Raw genomic sequence first — 19,124 nt, 5'->3', positions numbered from 1 at the left:
TCAATGCACGCAAATCGGATTAAGCAAAGAAATTAAGTAATACTCACATCGCGACTATTGGAAAATGGAAACGGAAAACAAATTGAGCTCAAATCAAACAGCAACGGGCTGCCAACGGAATGGACGCATAGAGGAAATATGGGCATGGGCAGGAAATGTGGAAAACGTAGAATTAAATAAAAGTCAATTCAATTAGTGGTTAGTGCAGAAGTGTGGATAGAAAGGCTGTAATCAAACAACAGGGCTTGAAACACGAATCAGCAGAATCAGTCAATATCTTATAATAAATAGGTCAAATATACAGTAAATAGTGTGAACGCACCTTTAAGTATTCTATCAATTGCTGTTTAAATCCAATAGAGCGGGAGTTGATTTTCAAATTTGGCAATTCTCACTAACACCTGTGAACACTTTTAACGAAATAGCTGACAATATTAACTTTAACCAGCAGAGTATTTTGTTTTTTAACGAATTTATGTTGGATTATTGATCAAATATAATTCTCATGCAGTTTACACTTTTCAAGAAACACTCTAAGCGAGGTTACAATGGCGGTTTCGAACAAAAATCCAGTTAACAAGTTGGCGATCTTACGCGCCAGCGACAGAAAAACAAACCGAACGCGTCTAAACTCAAAACTCTACTGAAACTTTGCCCGCAACAAACGCGCGCGCATTGAGCTCAAAAGCTCACGGACGGCACGCACACCTGTAAGCTCTCGGCGAGCTTTTTGAGCACTGCAGTCGCTGCTTTATCGTTAAAATAAGTTTAGTGCCGCACGCATTTTCCACATTTTCCCAAAGCAGGCTATGTCGGCTCTAAGCTAAATTATTTTCAAACTTCAAGTACTAATTAAAAGAAAAACTAACTAGCCGTTCCTTAAAGCTTTTTTGATATAGCGGTAAATGTAAAGCTATTTTACATAGTACCGAATTATATTTTGAAAATCGGCAGCCCTGGTTTTGTTAGTGACCTTTAACCTATTCTTAGTATGATTTGACATTTTCAAAGCATAACAAGATTTCAACGCTTCTTTATGCGGAACTATTTTTAACCTTACTTGTCCCAAGTAAATAATAAATAAAAAACAAATAAAAATAGCAAATAGTTGTCAGCTAACTAAGAAATGTTGACTGTACCTTTGGAGACTGCAAAATCCTTCAGATACTATCTTTTTTTTTTATCATGTTTCCGAATTGATGGAATCGAAATTGGTAAATGTTTACAATGCCAATTTTCGGTCGAAAAAGGTTACACATATGTATGTTTGATAAGATATCAAAATAAAATATCGTTTTATAATATTTCAGTTAAGAAGTGATTATATACATATAGCATAAACGGTATTCCATTTGGAAGTTGAACATAAGGCTACAAAGAATCGATGAAAAAAGTTTTTTATATCTCGATTCCTTTCCGCTTCATTGTAGATTTTGATTTGAAGCCAGTTAGATTAATTTCACTAACGTGTCCACCTTGAAAAATTGAACCCAAATGGTCACCAAATAGTTGTCAGTTTCGAAAACATTAAATTTATTTCATTTCTTTTCGATTAATTCCGTTTGTTGTATAAGTTAATGTTTATATTTATATTTTAAAATATATAATATTCACGATTGTTGGCTTTTGTTTTCTTTAATTTTTGTTTATATTTTTATTTCGTTCAATTCAACTCTAATGTGTGCCAATTTTTTGTAATTTTTTTGTTTTTGTTTCGAACATAATCTATTTTTGAGGTATTCGCGATTATCTGAAATAAAATAAATAACAAATAAATTAAAAACAAATAAATTCTGAAAATGGCCTAAAATGTGTATTTTTTGTGAAAAAAAAATGAGAATAAGATATTCTTGTATCTAGTTAATTAAGTTTTAAAAATTCAATTGAGATTTAAATTCATAAACTCAGCACATTCAAAATGGATCGTCATCAGAATTGTTATAGCTCATGTTTTATTAATCAACTTTAAAATTCCTTTTGATTTTATGTCTAAAATTGTTTTTCTTTTTTTTATATTTTATGTAATGCTTGTGCTGTCGGCGTTTAATTGCATCGTGAATGAGTGAACGTTTAATTATTTATCAATACTCATACATAAATCATAATTTTACTTTTGAGTATGCATACTTGAAGTAATTTTGTATGCTTGTATTAGGTGTTGATTATTTTGGAAATTTTTCAATTTTCCATTTTTTGACATTTCAATTACTAAACAATACGCTAACAGACACATACTTTAAATATACATATACGTTTTAACAATAGTTTTATTTTCTTGTTGGCCTGATGAACGAGATTTTTATGAACAATTTAATGAAAACAATTTCTCTTTGCATTTGGAATGACTAATATGCATATATTCGCCTTGTTTTGTACAAGAAGTTCAGAAAACAATGCTTCCACTTCTTAGCAAAAGCGAATTATAAGATTGTATCCAATGACAGTTTAAAACTGAACTTAAGTTATTAAAAGTATATCTGCCTGCTATCAATTTAAGCAACAATTTTCAAATCACGTAGTTCGAGTATAAATAAAATCGTAAAACATAGAAAATGTATTGCAGCAGTGTGTATTTTATTTATAGGTTTTGCTGTTCTATTGCTTGATGTTATAAATTCTTGGGATTAGTTTTACTTTCTGCAAAAAATTAACAGGTGTATTTAAATGCAGCTTGTTATAGATTTTAACAAAGGACTTTGGACTTTTAGAAAGTAAAATGCACTGCATTTTATATTTTTAAAAATTACTCAATTATTAAACAAATCACTCAAAATGCCAGTGAAGTTTTAAAAACTAAATCAATAAACGCGGTATACGAGTACATATTTAAAAGAATGTAATTATCAATATCAGCTATCAGCGAGACAAGCTAGATGCTAAATACAATGGTTTTTTTTTGTTTTGCTTTAGTTACGCGAGTTATTTGTTCTTGTCTTAGTTTTTTTTTTCAACTTTTTTTACTTGCACAGTTACGAAACTTTAGTTAGTATTACAATTAATAATTGAATAGCTCCCGTGGAAGAGAGTCGGCAAGTGTCTTAGCTTAGGAGCGGCGCGCATTCTATAGGACGATGGCGCAAAGCAAGTACATAATGCCAGCGCTAAGCAGCGCAGTGACGGGCACAGTGACTATCCAAGCATAGGCGATATTTCGGAATAAATGCCAATCGACGCTACCATCCTCTCGCGGTTCCTTCGACTCTGCTTCTAATGCTGACTTCATATCCTGGCCTATTTCCTGTGTCTGCTTCTCCGGTTTCTTTTTGCCCATAGAGCTGACATGACCCACAAAGACCACTGAACCGACCTTACAATGCGTTGTCGAAATGGGCAGACCAACTTTGCTGGCCAGCAGTACGGTAATGGCGGCACCAATTTCAATTGTGAACCCACTACAAATAAATGAAGCACGATTAAAAATTAAAAAAGTAACTACCCAGTTCTCTACTTACGTCGATGATGTAATCTTTGTCAGATCATTGCCAATAGTCTCGATAACACGCCGTCCCCACAGCCATAAACCTACGGAGATGCCAATGCCGCCGTAGATCAAAATATAAATAGGACTTTCTGCTTTTTGCGCTACCGAGCCCTCGCGATAGATCATGTAGAGTGCTATTAGGGGTCCAATAGCATTGCTGACATCATTGCCACCATGCGCAAAACTACCAAAGGTGGCCGTCAATATTTGAAGGAACGAGAACAACATTGACACTTCTTCGGTTTCCTCGACATTGGAAGCCCGACGCGCAGGCGTGCCCTTCAACTCTTCCTCATTGAGTGCCTCCTTGCTCTCGATTAATGGCACCTTGCTGGAGTTGGGCGACAAGGTAGCGCTCATCATAAGCTCTAAACTGCCTGCACTCTCGACCACCTGTAGATTGTTATTAGTGCCCGTTGGTGCGGTATTGGGCACTGCATGTTGTTGTTGCTGTTGTGGCTTGTTGCTCCTCTGCTCCTCCTTGGGCGATTGGACAAGCTTGAAGCATTCCTCCAGCTTGCGCCCATTCTGTTGTGATGGCTGCATTTGTTGCTGCTCGTCGATAAAATTCAAGCTGGTTATGGTTAGATCGGTGTTATCGAGGCTGGCCTTTCCCAGCAAATCTTCAGCCTTCTTAATAAGCTCTGGATTGATTTTATAGCCATCAACGGGAGTGTTATTGTTCTTGGCGGCCAGGCCATAAGGTGCCAGTTTAAACGTCTTCGGCGAGTTGTCGCTCAATGAGACCAGCTCGGTGATTTCGGCAATGGCTGGCAGTGGTTTGCCCTCGCTAACCAGCGAGAGTGGGCGGCGCTGCTTTTTAGGGCTTCCGGACGGTGAAGATTCTGCAAATAACAATGTTAAAAAGTGCCACTTTGTTGCCTGACATGACATGCTTACCGACAGATTCCTCAAACTGGAACTTAACTGGGTTCTGGGCACGTAGCTGCTTCGCAATCTTTCGACGTTGCAACGGCACTACCACTAGTTGCGTCAGCAGCGCCACTAACAGGCCCATACCTACGCTAGCGCTAAAAGCAATCCAAGTCGGAATATTGTCCATGTAGAGCACTGAAATACATTAAAACGTACATTTGGTATTAAAATATCAATGTAGTGCTGCGTTCGGTCGTATTTACATTTCGGCCCGTCCAGTACGACGCTGATAACATTTATGAAAAAGGTAACACCATAGAAAATAGGCAGCGATCGGAAGCCCGCCTTTAGCGGTTCTTTGGCGCGCAAAATGAAGCGTCGTATGGCCAGAAACAGGAAGATGCTCACCAAGCCACTCATCACTGGCGAAATGAACCATGATCCGACAATGGTACCCAACGTGGACCACTTGAGGCCCTCAGTTCCGCGTGCAACCAGCGAAAAGCCAATGGTAGAGCCAACAATGCTATGGGTGCCCGAAATGGGCAGCTTCAGAAAAGTGGCGACAAGCAGCCAAATTGCACTGCTGGCCAGGGCGGCCACACAGCCCAGCATAAGTTCCTCCTCAGCGCCCTCGTATAGTCCAACCTCAAGTATGCCCTTCCGCATGGTGTCCGATACTTTGTAACCTGAATAGTAGCAGAGTAGGGTAGGTTGGAGAAGAATCTCGAGACTTTGTATTTATAGCTCACCAATTAAAATCGCTCCAGATATTTCACAAACGGTGGCCAGGACGCATGCCTGGCGTATGGTTAACACGCCGGATCCGACGCTGGTGCCAAATGAATTAGCTACATCGTTAGCGCCAATGCCGAAGGCTAAGACAAACGCTATGATAAAGCCAAGTATGACCATCCATAGCAAATCCGGTGATAGGGGCTCCATTGCTCTGCTCTCCAATTAAACTCTTCGCTCAAAAAGTCGCGCACTTTATTACTCTCGTTCGCTCTCCAACTAACTGTCTCTCTCTCTCTCTCTGCGTCGAACTGATAACTGAGTAAGCTTATTGTTGTTGTTACTACTCGTAAAAGATAATCGAAAACGTGTCTGTGCTAAATGGTTCGTGTACTGGCTATACAATCTGAATGGCTTTTCGGAACAAATGAAAACCACTTAAATGGGGAAGGAAAAGTCTACTAAACAAATATTAAAACTTATAAATACAATACTACAACAATATAAATTATATTCGAAAAAAAATCTTAATTAGTTAATACAGAATTTCTTTTCAAATATTTTCTAAACAGCCATTTTTGCGCTTAAACTTCATTGTTGTTATTTTCATAATGAAAATTGAAGTACTCGCGATGCGATTCAATACAAACTAAAATACCCTGAAAAATTGGTGGTTTTTTAACCCTACTGGTGTAGTAGCCTCCCTAGCCCTAAATGTTGGCTGAGCTTAAACTAAATGTTTTTAAATGTTTTTCTGCCTGCCTAAAAGCTTGCAATAAATATTGTAAAATTAAAATCAAACATACACACTATACACAAAACGGTGAAATAAAAAAGAAAATATTTAAGTAGATACGGCCGCACACACACTCCAAAAAACTAACTGCTATTAATATCACTCCCCGTTCCTATCTAACTCGCACTATCACTCTCCAAAGACTCGGCTGAACTTCCTTGCGTTTGTGGTTGTTGTCTGCTGCGTTTCGCGGAAATCCAAGCACGTACGTGAAAACTTCTTATAGGATCAACGTTAACTTTCCTCCACTTGCCTTTTAACCCTTTCAACACACGACAGCAAAAGAAAAACTTTTTATGGTTTTTCTTCCTTTTTTGCAATTGTGGTTATTCTTGTTTTTCTCTTATTTGGGTTAAATTTTTGGTTGATGTTGTTGAGTAAGTGGGTGCTGTTGTGTAATTGTTGTTGTTAAGGTTGTTATATTTAAGAAGTTTCTTGTTATGTTGAGTAGGAGCTAATGGTAGTCGAGTTGATTAACTGCAAAGAAATAATAATAATTCATATTATGCATCGGATATCATCAAGGCTTGGACTTCAGATTGGGATTGAGATTATAGAGACACACCTGACGTTTAGGACAGCATAATTGTTTCCACGTCAGAGAGATATTCACCATGTCTGTAAAGAAGAACAATAAAAGACCGAAATAAGTTATGGTTTTTAAATTAAATCACCAACCTAAACACAAATAAATTTTCTTAGTTATTTTAATGGGTAACTAACTTCCTGAATACGATGAGCTACAGTAAGCAATAAAGTGCATACAAGCACACTATATATCACTCATATCCATTAATTCTCGAATATTCTATAGATGAGAATAATCGATCAATTATTAATGGAGGATTCGAATAAGAAATGGTAATTCTTTAAGTCAGATATCCAAGTGATCAGAATATTCCATTCAAACACTAAAGTGGTAATGATACTACTAATATATTATTATTATTATATTATTATATTATAATATTAGCTTTCCTCCACCCATCACAACCCTGTGAAAATAGAACCCACAAGAAATGTACATGGATACCAGAATCAAATCTCATATACCGTTTTTACTACCATAAAATAAAATGTATATTTTGATTTCCCTGGACCTGTCCAATGCAATACAATGAAATATAAATACATACTATACTATGAAAACTCACGCACAATATTCTAAGCATATTAAATATTGTTCAAGTTGCAAAAATAAAAACATAATCTCCAAAAATGCAAATGAACACATTTCCCATCTGTGTAGTTAAGAGGGTCTTGCTTAAGGTAAAGAAACTGACCCAAAAATTTAGAAAATACAACCATTCCCAGAATATTCAACTAACACACAAACAAATATATCTTCTGGTTCCACTGGATTACTCAAAAGATAAATGTTCTGCGTTCTTTATTGCTTTGCGACTCAAACCGTAATAAACTCTATTCTAATTAACTAATAAAGAAAGCTTAACTGTGGCTAATCGTGCACAAGCATGCGAAGAATCATTGTTCCTCAAATTTGCGAAATAAACTGGTAAAAACCGCCAAGAGGCAATTCCGAAACCAATTAAGGCGCGCCAGCTTTTCAATTGATTTGCGTGTTTTGCGAATGTATTCGTATTTATTGAAATCAACGCATATGCAGTTAAAAAAAGTAACTATAAAATTGCTCGATTTGTAGCCACAATTAACCGGTGACTGCCGCCTTACTAATGAAGGCATTTTGCTTTTCAATTGAAAATTTAAATGAAAAGGCAAAGCATATAGTATATATCAGGCATATATACAAACATCCACGTGCCCCTGACTTTGGGTGAGTGTGTTGGGGCTGACGCCTAGTATAGTATAGCATGGTGTGGCCGATTTTGGAACAATTCTAAAGAACAAGTAGAATTGAAATTGTAATTGCTACTGTGCAATTGTTGTTATTGCTCTGATTGTTGTCATCAATTGACAGCAAACAACAATCACGTTGCATTGTTTGCAGATCGACCGACCGGCGACTTATGTAACATGACAACATCATCATGACATGCAAAGTTTACGACAGATGATGACTATTATCATTGGAAATTATATTTACGATTACACGCATTTCTATATGCAAATATTGGAGGAAATTCTATTGTTTGTGTGCCACAATGAATTCATGCATTCACTCATGATTCATTCGAACTGTTCAACACACACATATTTCTAAACGGACCAACTAATTACACTTTGTAATACTTTTGAAACACTTTCTTTGCACTTATCATACATTGAAGTACCCTAAACATTTTACTAAATTACTCGTAGTTTCTCAAATATTTATTTAAGATAAAAATGAGTGTTTGAATAGAAAATATAAATTGTTGAAATTCAAGTTCCAACTAGAAGCAAAAGGTCGCAAATTTACCAACAGATTAGTAATAGATATACATAGGATCAGTCATAAACTAAAAGGGATAATCAATTTTTTTTAATTTGTTGAAATTTTTTTAATTTTATTTAGTACATCAACAATAATTCTGTCGATTAGAATAATTTAAATATATTTCAAAATTTTATATATACTAAAATAAAAAATAAAATGATCATATAACTTAATATAACAATTAAATCTCAACTCAAAATATAAGAAAGCCTAACAATAAGCTGTACAATAACGTTGGAGAATTTTATTTCCAGTTGGCCAGCTATGCTAGCCATTTTAATCGATAATATTGATATATATATATATAAAATTAATCATTTTAAGCTAAACAGCTAATAACTATTGATTTTGGGTAATTTCAGTAATTTCAGATTTGTAAAAAGCACTCTATTCTTTGTGAATTTATAGATTTTCATAAATATATATTTTTGTTAAAAAAAAAAATCAATGAATATGCAATATTTTTCAATTTTGTAATCGTCTGGATTAAAAAAAGATCTACTGGACAACGATTTTCCATAACAACGATTACGATTTATATTGTTACGTGGAAAATATTGATAATCATGGCAGGTGGGCATTATATAAGAGTCAAATAAAATGTTACGCTGGCTTGCATAAACTTAACAGAAGCATGTGAGACGAATCTAGTTGTTACACATCTTTAGAAACGAAAGGTTAATACATGATCTTACCAGATATTCAGACATAAGAAAAGAAAAACATTAGTTCTCTTTAGAATATTCAATCGAAAAGAGCCTTCAAAATGCAAGCTGTCGCAATCATTTTTTTCTTCCTACTAGGAGTTGGTCTAGTCTTGAGCAACCCCGCTACAAGTGCTAGAGGTAACGAAATACCAACTAATTAGAAAACGCTTATAAAAATATAAAATTTATTTCAGATAAATGGTGCCGCCTGAATTTGGGCCCGGTCTGGGGTGGCAGGTGCTAAAAAATTCATATTTCACATTCATGTAAAGCCTTCATAAGTTTTTGGTCGCACTTCAAATAAATGGGTACAAAAATATGAGAGGGATTTGTGTTAACTGGTGCCAAGTTTTCAAAAATGAAGAGTTAGTGAAAATTACTTCAACGAACAGAAGCTTTCAACCTCATGACTAATACCTTTTAGTTTATGTTGAATTCGAGTGCGATTGAAAGTACTAAGTTTGTAAGATTTGAGACTCTTTCTGCTGTAAGACCCTTTAGAAGCTTAGTTGTAGTTGGATAGAGTTTGGAGAAAAGGTCCTTCAACATATTTTTTAGCCCAAGAGCCTATTGATAAGTCCACAAATCAAGTTTGGTATCGCTAGCTGTTCATACGAACGGGCAGATATGTCTATGTACTATGTATGTGTACCTATACCATGAGACTTGCCACGTCGTCATCTGCCTATTTGGACCTTAGACTTTCTAGTATATGCTTTAAATCTTCAGTTAGAGGGTATAAAACTATTGTTATCAATTGTTTAATTCTATACTGCTATCGAAATCACTTATTTTCCGTGTACAACTACAATAGCTCCCCTAATTTTGGATCCGAATAATATAATTTTAAATATAAATTTGAATTTTAGCAAAGCAATACATATCACGATTTTAAATTATTATAAATAATAAACAATTTTAGTCTACTTATAAAATATTTAGAGAACATTTTGTAAAAAACACTTAAAATACGAACAAATCTGAAAAGTACTCACACTTAGATAGGTAAGTGTCCAAATTACCAAATGCTTAGTTGTTAAGGTAATAAGCCATCAAAAAATAACGACCCCTGTTCAAACAAAAGCAATGAAAGTTACCACACAATAGCGCAAACAGGACCCAGGAGTGTTACGAGTAGACACATAATAAATGGGGCCTAGCATGCAACAGTGGCTTAGTGCTCGGTAAACCAGGACAATAGCTGACAGCGACCCCGCAAGGTCACTGTGTTGACGTATGAGCGCAAAATTTCCATAATTACTTTTGTTTTTCGTTGTTTCCGCTTGCGACTGCATCCCTTCATTTCGCCCGCCCCTATTTTCAAATAATATTTCGTTTGCCGCGGACCAAATAAATACTTATATACATACGTACCTACTAATACTAATAGGCCCCCATTTTATGGTATATTTTCAACTTTTTAGCTAAAAATAATATGCAGCACAGAACAGAACACGCAACTACCTAATAGCAGTTTTACAACCACATTCATACAAAGTGCTTCTCAAACTGATTAGCACTCTCAAGTTTGAGAGCCACAGTCGAATGCAGCCAGAGGGTGGCAGAACTTAACGTAACGCTATATTTTGCATGCCGTCCGTCACGCAGCCAATTGCAACTACAACTAATACAACAACAATGACGCTGCGCAAACAAACACGCAATAATGAAAGCAGCAAAAAGGAATTATGGCAATTCAATGAAACAAAAATAAATAGACGGTAGAAAATTCTGACATGAGGGGGCGTACAGTGGGACAAACCGTAGCATCTACGGAAATACATTTAAAAAACTATGGTATATATTTATAACTATTAACTAGTTTTTTCATTGTATAAATTGAATTACTAATTATTATGCATATATAGAAATATGTTATTAAGTCTCTTATTTCATTGCGATATTTTTGATATAAATATACATAACATTTATATTCTTCTGTCGCTATACGGAATAATGGAAGCAGAGGAGCTTTTGAACTTCAAATTTCGTGCAATGCACATTACAATTTATTTAAGGCCAAATTTATGTACATATATAAAAAATCAAATTCTGGAATAAAATTAAGTAAACAAATAAAAGTAATATTGATTTAATTAGTTGTAATACAAAATATTCTTCTTGCATAGATGTGTGCAAATTATTTGTTTGTCCGTCCATAGCCATACTAAAATATCAGATTTCATTATATTTAAACTAAAATAATTAAAAAATTTTTTTTAAGTCGTGTGCTATTGCTATTTTTAACGGAATAAATAATAAGTTAGGAAGGCGGTAATTGGATGTTAGAGGTTAGTAATGCTATGATTTCACTAATTTCAAGACCAGTTATTTAAAAAATTTCCCAAGTAATTATAAAATCTGCACTTTGCGGATTTTTTAAGAAATACATATGTATATAAGTTTGATTTCAATTATGTTTAAGTTAAGTTTAATATTTAATTTTATACCGTTCACATAAATACACCAATGTGCCAATTTATCTTCCACATACTTCAATATAGTAGCACATAACTTCAGCCAACACCTCACTATATTTTCTATTAATAGTAACCTATTCAAGTATTTAGGAAACTTAGAATAGTGAAATGATTTTTTCAGTACCAACAGATTATTAAAGAGCCACAATAAGCCCGTTTTATAACTATAAGTATCTGCATAATTTCTTGCAATTTTACCTTTAGAACAACTGTAGATTTAAAAGGCAGAACCTTTATTGAAATTTGTTCCAAACTAGTCTTTTATCACTTAGCCAATAACAAAAGGGATCGCATACTATACATAAACAAATTGGCTCAAGTATTCTATTTTTAAATAAATAAATACTTATGGACATACAAATGGACTTGCTGTCACGGTATTGTAAGTAACAGTTATTGCATTTCGAGTGCGGCTCTAATTGCAATTAACATGCAGGGCCTACCACGTCGTTAAATACACCTACATATGTATACATACATATGTGTGTATAAATATGTATATGTGCTGCCTGTGTTCAAATGCAATCCAATCTATTGCAACAGCAGGTGTTGGGACTAAGAAAGAGAGTGAGAGATAGTGAAAAAGGGGAAAAGGAAAACATGTGGATATAGGCCGAAAGGCAAACAGCACGTAAAGCATTTACTACCGTCAACTATAGCCTTGACATTGCAGGCAGAAAATTGCATTTAATATTGATTTAATTTTCCGTAATGTTTCAAGGACAAATCTGTTTGTATTGTATTTTATTGAAAGCATACGCGACGCCCCACTCCTCTGACTGACCCTCCCCCAACGACGACTGAATAAAGCTGAGCAGACACAACGGGACATGGAAGTTTATTGAAAAACCGTTTCAATATTCCAGTAGACTGGTCCGGCCAAACTAACCCAACCTAACCAACGACCATTTCCACTTGTTGGTGGTGGTGGTGGTTGATGCCGCAGGTTGCTTATGCAGCAAGTTCAAGGTCGCCATTAACTTAGCTACTTTTAATCAGGGTGGATTTTACAAAATGTTCAAGACAACCCCCATTTTAGGCATCATGTACATACATGGGCCTGTGACTGTCGAGCCACTGATTATAAAAATACCATACATGCACATACATATGTATGTACATATGCATGCAGACAGTCGTTTTTACATATATAGCCAGACCTTTGATAAATGAAGCGTTCAAACATTCAGTTCTACGCCAAATCGACGAGACGCGAGAACTTCCAGCAGCTAGAACATGCACAATAACAACAACAAAGACTACACAGTTCGGCCACTAATTAAAAAAAATAAAGGAAATTGTTTCAAACTAATTAACTGCAAATATTCATTTGGCACTGTCCGTGAGAAATACTTGTATTTTTAATAATTCTGGAGTAAAATGATAATTCAATTAGAGATTTAAAACACCTTTCTTTAAATGTGTAAGTTTATTAGCTTTAATAGGAAAATACTAGTTTTTATTGTCTTGTGATGAAACTTGTACAACTTCTGACAAACGTGAAGCATAGGTTCGTTAACCATCTTCGTCGTGCCCTGGGGAAATAAACTATAGCAGACTACTGGCTAAGAATTTATAAAAAGGTTACTGTACAAAGAAGATGTTAATTTGTGAATAACAAGCTGAATCATACATATTTTTTTGTATATGTATGTACCTGTAAACATACATACATACATACATATGTCTGCTATACGTGGCTGCTTAAATATGAGCTACACCCTAATTCCGATACCATTTATCAAGAAACGCGATTTGTTTTTCTTGTTCTAAAGAATCAAGACGATTATATCTTCAACAACTTACTACATATATACATAAATTCAGTAAAAATGCACATACGAACATACATATATAAAAGCACATAAGGATCAAAAAAGGACATTTATAACCCTGCACTATAATAATAATTATATGTATACAATTATAACCAGACGAGTTCAAACTCTTAATCATGATGAATTAATAGGTTGTGCGGGCCTTTCGAATTTCACCATAAATTAATCCGATATATGCATTTTTTTTAGACTTTGAAAAATATTAGATTTAAATGAAATTGTTTCGGGATTTATCGACATCTAATTGGAAGATTGTACAAGCAATCAGAGGGCTCACGAAACATCTAAGTAATTCAGCTTTCTTCATTAAGAGGCGTCTGACGCAAATAGGGTATAACAAATTTAAATTTGAATGCGACGTTTAAAGATATATATCTACGCATACATATGTATATGTACATACATATGTAAGAACGTTTGTATGCCGTTTTATTTTTATACTTTGGCAGTTTCCAAACCAACGAATGGCAAGCGGAACAGGGAACACACATAAATATAAGTATGTCTATATACTGTATGTACATACATACATGCGTATATGTCACGAGTTTGTCGGGTGATATGAAAACGTGTGAGCGAGAATGGAAACGTTTTGACGGCGCCCAAAACAAAAACAAAACGCTAAAGCTACATACATACATACATACATATGTACGTATTCTTGAAGAAACGGCAGCGCGTAGAATTTCGATATTATTATATGAAACCATTTACGAAAGTTAAATAAAAAGCATTCATACAAACGCCCGGCAACAAAATATTCTAGCACTCATCGATATATGTACATATTGTTTATCTATGAATGAATGTACATACATACATACACAGATATGTACATACAATAATAAATATATTACCGTAAGTGCGAATGACGGGTATATGCAAAAGAATTGATGAGGCCAGCGAATAGATACTATATGGCGATTGGGGTACAAAACATTTTAATTTTATAGCACGAGGAATTATAAAGAATGTAATGTATGTAGTATGTTAGTTTTTATGTATCTTCAAGTGGAATAAATGTAGCATAATACATATATACATATGTATGTGTGTATGTACATACACATAATACAGAGGGAACGAGACGACTTATAATTTGTGCGTGCGTAACTGTGTTAACTGTACCTATCAGGCCATTGCTTCTACAACTGTAACTCTATAACATCAATTTCATAATTATTTCTTCAAACACACTCATACATACAAATGTATGTATAAAGGTATGTATGTATGTAAATTACGTTTATACGTCCTGCAACCGTGTCAGTTCCAATATTGACCTTGTGCGGTTGTTTAGCTATTGTTGTTGATATCATTCATGGAATATTGCTTGTTTGCAATTAAGCATTTTAATATATTTTTGCAAAAACTTTATATTTTGACGTAAGGAAAATGTGAAATAAAAGCCACCCACAAGTAACCACTTGAATTGGCATTGAGAATATGGACTTAGAAGTGCAGAAACTTAAACGCAGTTTTACAGCCACTAGGACAACGCACAGCATCTGCGCACAGTTTTAGAGTAGAAAAAACTATAAGATAATTACGTTTTTATTATTAGTCTTTTGAAATGAAATTTTTACTAAGTTGTAGAAATTCCAAATTTTTTCTTTTCAATGTCCAATTGGAAGACAACATGGTATATGCGGGGTGTGTGGTGTTGCGAGAATAGGCAAGACTTTACACAACATCCGTTTAAGAAATATCCCACAGTGCCAGGCGAATACTTACATATGTATGTATATACTCGTTCATACATACATATGTATGTATGTACATATACAACAACGGCAAAGAGGCGCCAGCTACACTGTTATGTGCCGACGCTGCGGTGTCGGAGGATGTGAAAAATCTTATAAGAACCCAATCCACGGGTAAAAGGGAAAAAAGCTGAAAAAATTTTATGAATTCGCAAGAAAATGAAATTTTTAAGGAGCACTTAAAGCGGATGGGTGTATTCGTGAGTCATGTTTTGTGTGTGTATGTGTGGGGAACAATAAATTGACCACATACCCCTCCGTCCAATAGCCAAATTGTCTGGCCAGAATCTGCGAGAATGCACTAGTTAAAGATACAGAAAAGAGTAGTGGCAAACGCAGGGCATTGTTGTTGTTATGCAGCAGCTGCGACGCAACAATGAAGTCACAACAACAACAAACTTGAAAACAGCTGCACGTAGCGACAGTGCATCCCCAACTGTGGCAAACTGTTTTTGTTTGCAGAAAAAGGATATACGCATAACTGTACCACCAATTCATGCAATTCTAAGAAATTTTTGGAATTTTCAATCATATATTTTGCAAATTGCGCCAGTCTTCCCTACCCACAATAGTTTTTTTTCACAAGAATTTGTATATAATGTGGATTTACATATGCATGTATGAGTATACATATATGTATGTACATATGTATGTATGAGTTGGTGTGAGCAAGTGGGCGACTGCGCTGGGGAGAAACAAAAGCAAGAAAAAGTTGCACAATTTTATTTTATGCAGCAGCACACTTTTTTTCTAAATCGTCAGCTTGTTTTTCATTTTATTGATTTTTCTAATCAACAAATATGCTGTTAGGGTAAACGATGCTGATTTCACAATGCTCGGAAAGGACAGTTGACTGAATTTCATTTTAAAATGCTAAGTAAATGGTGAAATTATTGAAATATTGACGTAAATAATATGTATGTATGATTAATTTACAAGCACATGTACACACACATATGCATTTGAGCTGGCAAAACACGCGGCGCCAGTGTGACTACGTAAGGATAGACAAGGATATCACAAATACACACACACCGAATTACCGTCGCTTACATGATCAAATCCTTAACTTATCAGCAGTTGCACCAAATATTTTAAAATCTAACACATAAGTATGTATTTACTGAAATTTTAAAACATGTTAGTACTCACTTGAATAGCAGCACTTTTTCAAATCAATTTATTTGTTAAAACTGTAGCGTAACAAACGCGCGCGCACAACCACCGGCTTGGTCGAGAATGTGAAAACATAGAGCAAGCGGAACGATATAAAACGGAAGCTCTTTGCAACCGCTCTCTTTGCCAGTGTGGCATAGAAACCACAATACTTTTTCGCGCCCAATTGCAAATTTGAATATTGTTTGAGATTAAACAGCGTCAGAAACCGCTCTATGATAATTACATTAGTTTTCTTTAACGTGTAACGTTGTATTATTGAGCATTATTACTTAACAAAATAAATTAAAAAATACTTAAGTAGAATAATCACTAAATCTTTTTCAGCACTGTTGGAAACAAGCGAAGAATCTTATCGATGTGGCAGCATAGGCAATCAGCTGAAGTGACATTACAGAAAAACAAAGTATTGCAAATTTGAGTTCCAACAACAGTTTATAATACTCTTCCAAATTATCGTTTGATCAGGACTTCATATCATATTAACTCAATTTTACAAAGCCAAACAAATAAGTGGGCCATGTTTCACTTTAGCGGCTTTAATATGATGTTCCCCGACGGTGGACGCAGTTTCCACGCAACATACAAATGCTTCTCAGTGTCTATGCTGCCTGGCAACGAACGCTCCGATGTTGAGAAAGGTGGCAAAAGTAAGTTGCAATCGCAGAAATACAATTGTTATCAATACCAGTAATGTTGGTACTTTATAGTCATTATGCCGCCTTCGGCACTGGACGCGCTTACACGGCTGAATGTCGAATACCCTATGCTCTTTAAGCTTACAAATAACAAAAAATCAAGGGCTTCCCACGCTGGTGTGCTGGAATTCGTGGCCGATGAGGGCAAGTGCTATCTACCGTACTGGATGATGGATAATCTGTTGCTAGAGGAGGGTGACATAATCAGCATTGAAAGCGTCTCACTACCTGTGGCTACCTTTTCTAAATTTCAACCACATAGTACTGACTTTCTGGACATAACTAACCCTAAAGCAGTCCTAGAAAATGCGCTGCGTAATTTCGCCTGTTTGACGAAAGGCGACGTTATAGCCATAAAATACAACAAGAAAGTCTATGAACTTTGCGTGCTAGAGACAAGGCCGGGTAATGCCGTAAGCATAATTGAATGTGACATGAATGTGGAGTTTGAGGCACCTGTAGGCTACAAGGATCACCATGAAGCTCAACCTGAGGCTCAAATGGATCAAGGAGCAAGTGGCAGTGATGCGGCGGCTGGTGGTGCTGTCATGGAGGAGGTGGTGGAGACCTTTAAGGGCTCCGGTGTACGCCTAGATGGCAAGAAGAAGAAGGAGAACCAGATGGAGATGCCAGTAATGAAGAAGGTGCTACCACGTGGCGTGCCAGACTACGAATTTCAGTTTGGCGTCATCAGATTTGATCGTAGCATAAAGCCCATAAGCGACCGAGTTAATGAACAGACGGCCGATGACGCCGAAGCAGGCTCTGATGCTGGAAGCTTCCACGGCACTGGTTTCTCAATGAAGAAGTCCCGCAAATAGTTATCTTCAGGTTTTTTAATTATTCACATATAAGTAAACAACATTGCGTAGAATTAGAGCTCACAAATTTAGAGTTAGTATTGTTTCTTCCAATTTGGGGAGTGGCGGGGGTGCCACTGTAACCATGGGTGGCAATTTTCGTATCTTGCGTCCGTGCTTGCCTTCCTTGCGCTTCCAAAGACCCGACCGTGGTCGATTTCCCAGCTCTCGCATGCGCTGGGCACTGCCCACATGTTCCTTATTGTGTTCTGTATTTGATAGGCGTCCAACGGTAGCCATGCAGATGCGGTTGAAGGCGAACTCGCGCTTGGAAGGAAGTTGCACGACCACTTTGTCATCAAATTTGCGCAATATAGTGCCAAAGGTGCCGGCTGCATGTATCAAATGACAAGGCTGTCCGGGGTTCTTCTCCAGACAATGGATACGTGTGCCTACGGGTAGAGCACCCAGCGGATAAGCATCCCCTTCATTAGGACGCACTGATAGATAATATAATTAGTTAATAAATATGTATAAAGAAAAAGTTTGACATTACTAGCCTGGTATGCGCGGAATAACGCGTGACGTTTTGATAATGTCGCCCGCCTTCATATTCTCCGTGGCCAGTATATACTTCAGCTCATCGCCTACAGCGACTAGAGCCACATTTGATGTACGACAACCATCCGGGAAAACCTCCACAACAAGTTCCTGTTGCGGCTCACCCTCGCTAGGTCCGTCACGCACCCATTTAATCCAGTGGTACTGCTGCTTGATACCACCGCCGATACCTTTAGCAACTACGCGACCCGATTTTGGATCTCGTCCAGCCAAATGTGTTATCTTCAGTGGCTCTATCGTGTACTCCTCCGGAAAGTGCACAATACGACGAAACTGAGTTCCTGCGCCAGGTTTTGGTTTAACTACGACTTTCGTTTTGGTGCGTAAATGCTGCAGGCCGACTACGCCTGTGCGTTGCGTGTGCAGTGTGAGCGCGCAGTTGCCCAACAGACGCGTCAAATTGTTCATTTTTATGCATAAATTAATTTGATCGACTATGAAATAAACTTTTAAAGAAGCGGCAATGCTGTTACAAAACAGGCCTTTTCTTGTTCTTATTGGACCAGCCAACCACTACTAATGAAAAAGCTGTCGTCTACGAATCGTATTAGGGTGGCCGAGTATTCGCAGATGAACGTTTATAGAAATTGAATAGTTAAGCTGACGTTTAAATTATAGTCAGAACTACGTTTTTATCTTTGATATTTATAGGTATTGACATGTGAATCGCAATTTAAGTTGACCAATGATATATGATAATAGTACACAAGAATAACACTTGAACGTACCCTAATGATCAGCTGGTCTCTAAAAGA

The 19,124-nt window shown here is 36.2% G+C and overlaps 4 protein-coding genes across 7 annotated transcripts in view; 1 reads left to right on the top strand and 3 right to left on the bottom strand.

Annotated features, from left to right (window-relative positions):
* The window catches only part of LOC115622333 (brain-specific angiogenesis inhibitor 1-associated protein 2), a 40,460-nt gene extending 39,834 nt beyond the window's left edge, over positions 1-626 (bottom strand). For all 4 annotated transcript variants that reach the window (XR_003995338.1, XR_003995339.1, XM_030516244.1 and 1 more), the window contains exon 1: positions 323-626. The gene's annotated coding sequence lies outside the window, so the exon portion shown is untranslated. The remainder of the gene's footprint in view (positions 1-322) is intronic.
* LOC115622337 (ubiquitin fusion degradation protein 1 homolog) overlaps positions 1-17,842 on the top strand; it is a 58,283-nt gene extending 40,441 nt beyond the window's left edge. Inside the window, exons 3-4 of the mRNA XM_030516248.1 lie at positions 16,578-16,900; positions 16,961-17,842. Coding sequence (XP_030372108.1) covers positions 16,771-16,900; positions 16,961-17,769 — 939 coding nt within the window. The 5' untranslated portion in view covers positions 16,578-16,770 and the 3' untranslated portion in view covers positions 17,770-17,842. The remainder of the gene's footprint in view (positions 1-16,577; positions 16,901-16,960) is intronic.
* LOC115622335 (sodium-dependent phosphate transporter 2) lies at positions 2,729-16,321 on the bottom strand. Its single transcript, XM_030516247.1, has 7 exons — positions 16,227-16,321; positions 6,454-6,506; positions 5,110-6,365; positions 4,621-5,046; positions 4,382-4,552; positions 3,453-4,326; positions 2,729-3,392 (listed from the first exon to the last, which is right to left on the bottom strand). The coding sequence occupies exons 3-7, from the start codon at positions 5,300-5,302 to the stop codon at positions 3,062-3,064; spliced, it is 1,995 nt and encodes a 664-aa protein (XP_030372107.1). The 5' UTR covers positions 5,303-6,365; positions 6,454-6,506; positions 16,227-16,321; the 3' UTR covers positions 2,729-3,061.
* Positions 17,767-18,997, bottom strand: LOC115622338 (39S ribosomal protein L2, mitochondrial). The gene is made up of 2 exons (XM_030516249.1): positions 18,309-18,997; positions 17,767-18,248 (listed from the first exon to the last, which is right to left on the bottom strand). Exons 1-2 carry the CDS (start codon positions 18,775-18,777, stop codon positions 17,830-17,832), a joined length of 888 nt encoding a protein of 295 aa, XP_030372109.1. The 5' UTR covers positions 18,778-18,997; the 3' UTR covers positions 17,767-17,829.
* Positions 18,998-19,124: the final 127 nt, after the last annotated feature.

This window comes from Scaptodrosophila lebanonensis, unplaced genomic scaffold (genome assembly GCF_003285725.1).
Source record: "Scaptodrosophila lebanonensis strain 11010-0011.00,11010-0021.00 unplaced genomic scaffold, SlebRS2 tig00000043-arrow-pilon, whole genome shotgun sequence".
NCBI classification, from domain to species: domain Eukaryota; kingdom Metazoa; phylum Arthropoda; class Insecta; order Diptera; family Drosophilidae; genus Scaptodrosophila; species Scaptodrosophila lebanonensis.
The sequence above is the reverse complement of the archived record's forward strand: the minus strand, read 5'-3'. Positions and strand labels throughout refer to the sequence as shown.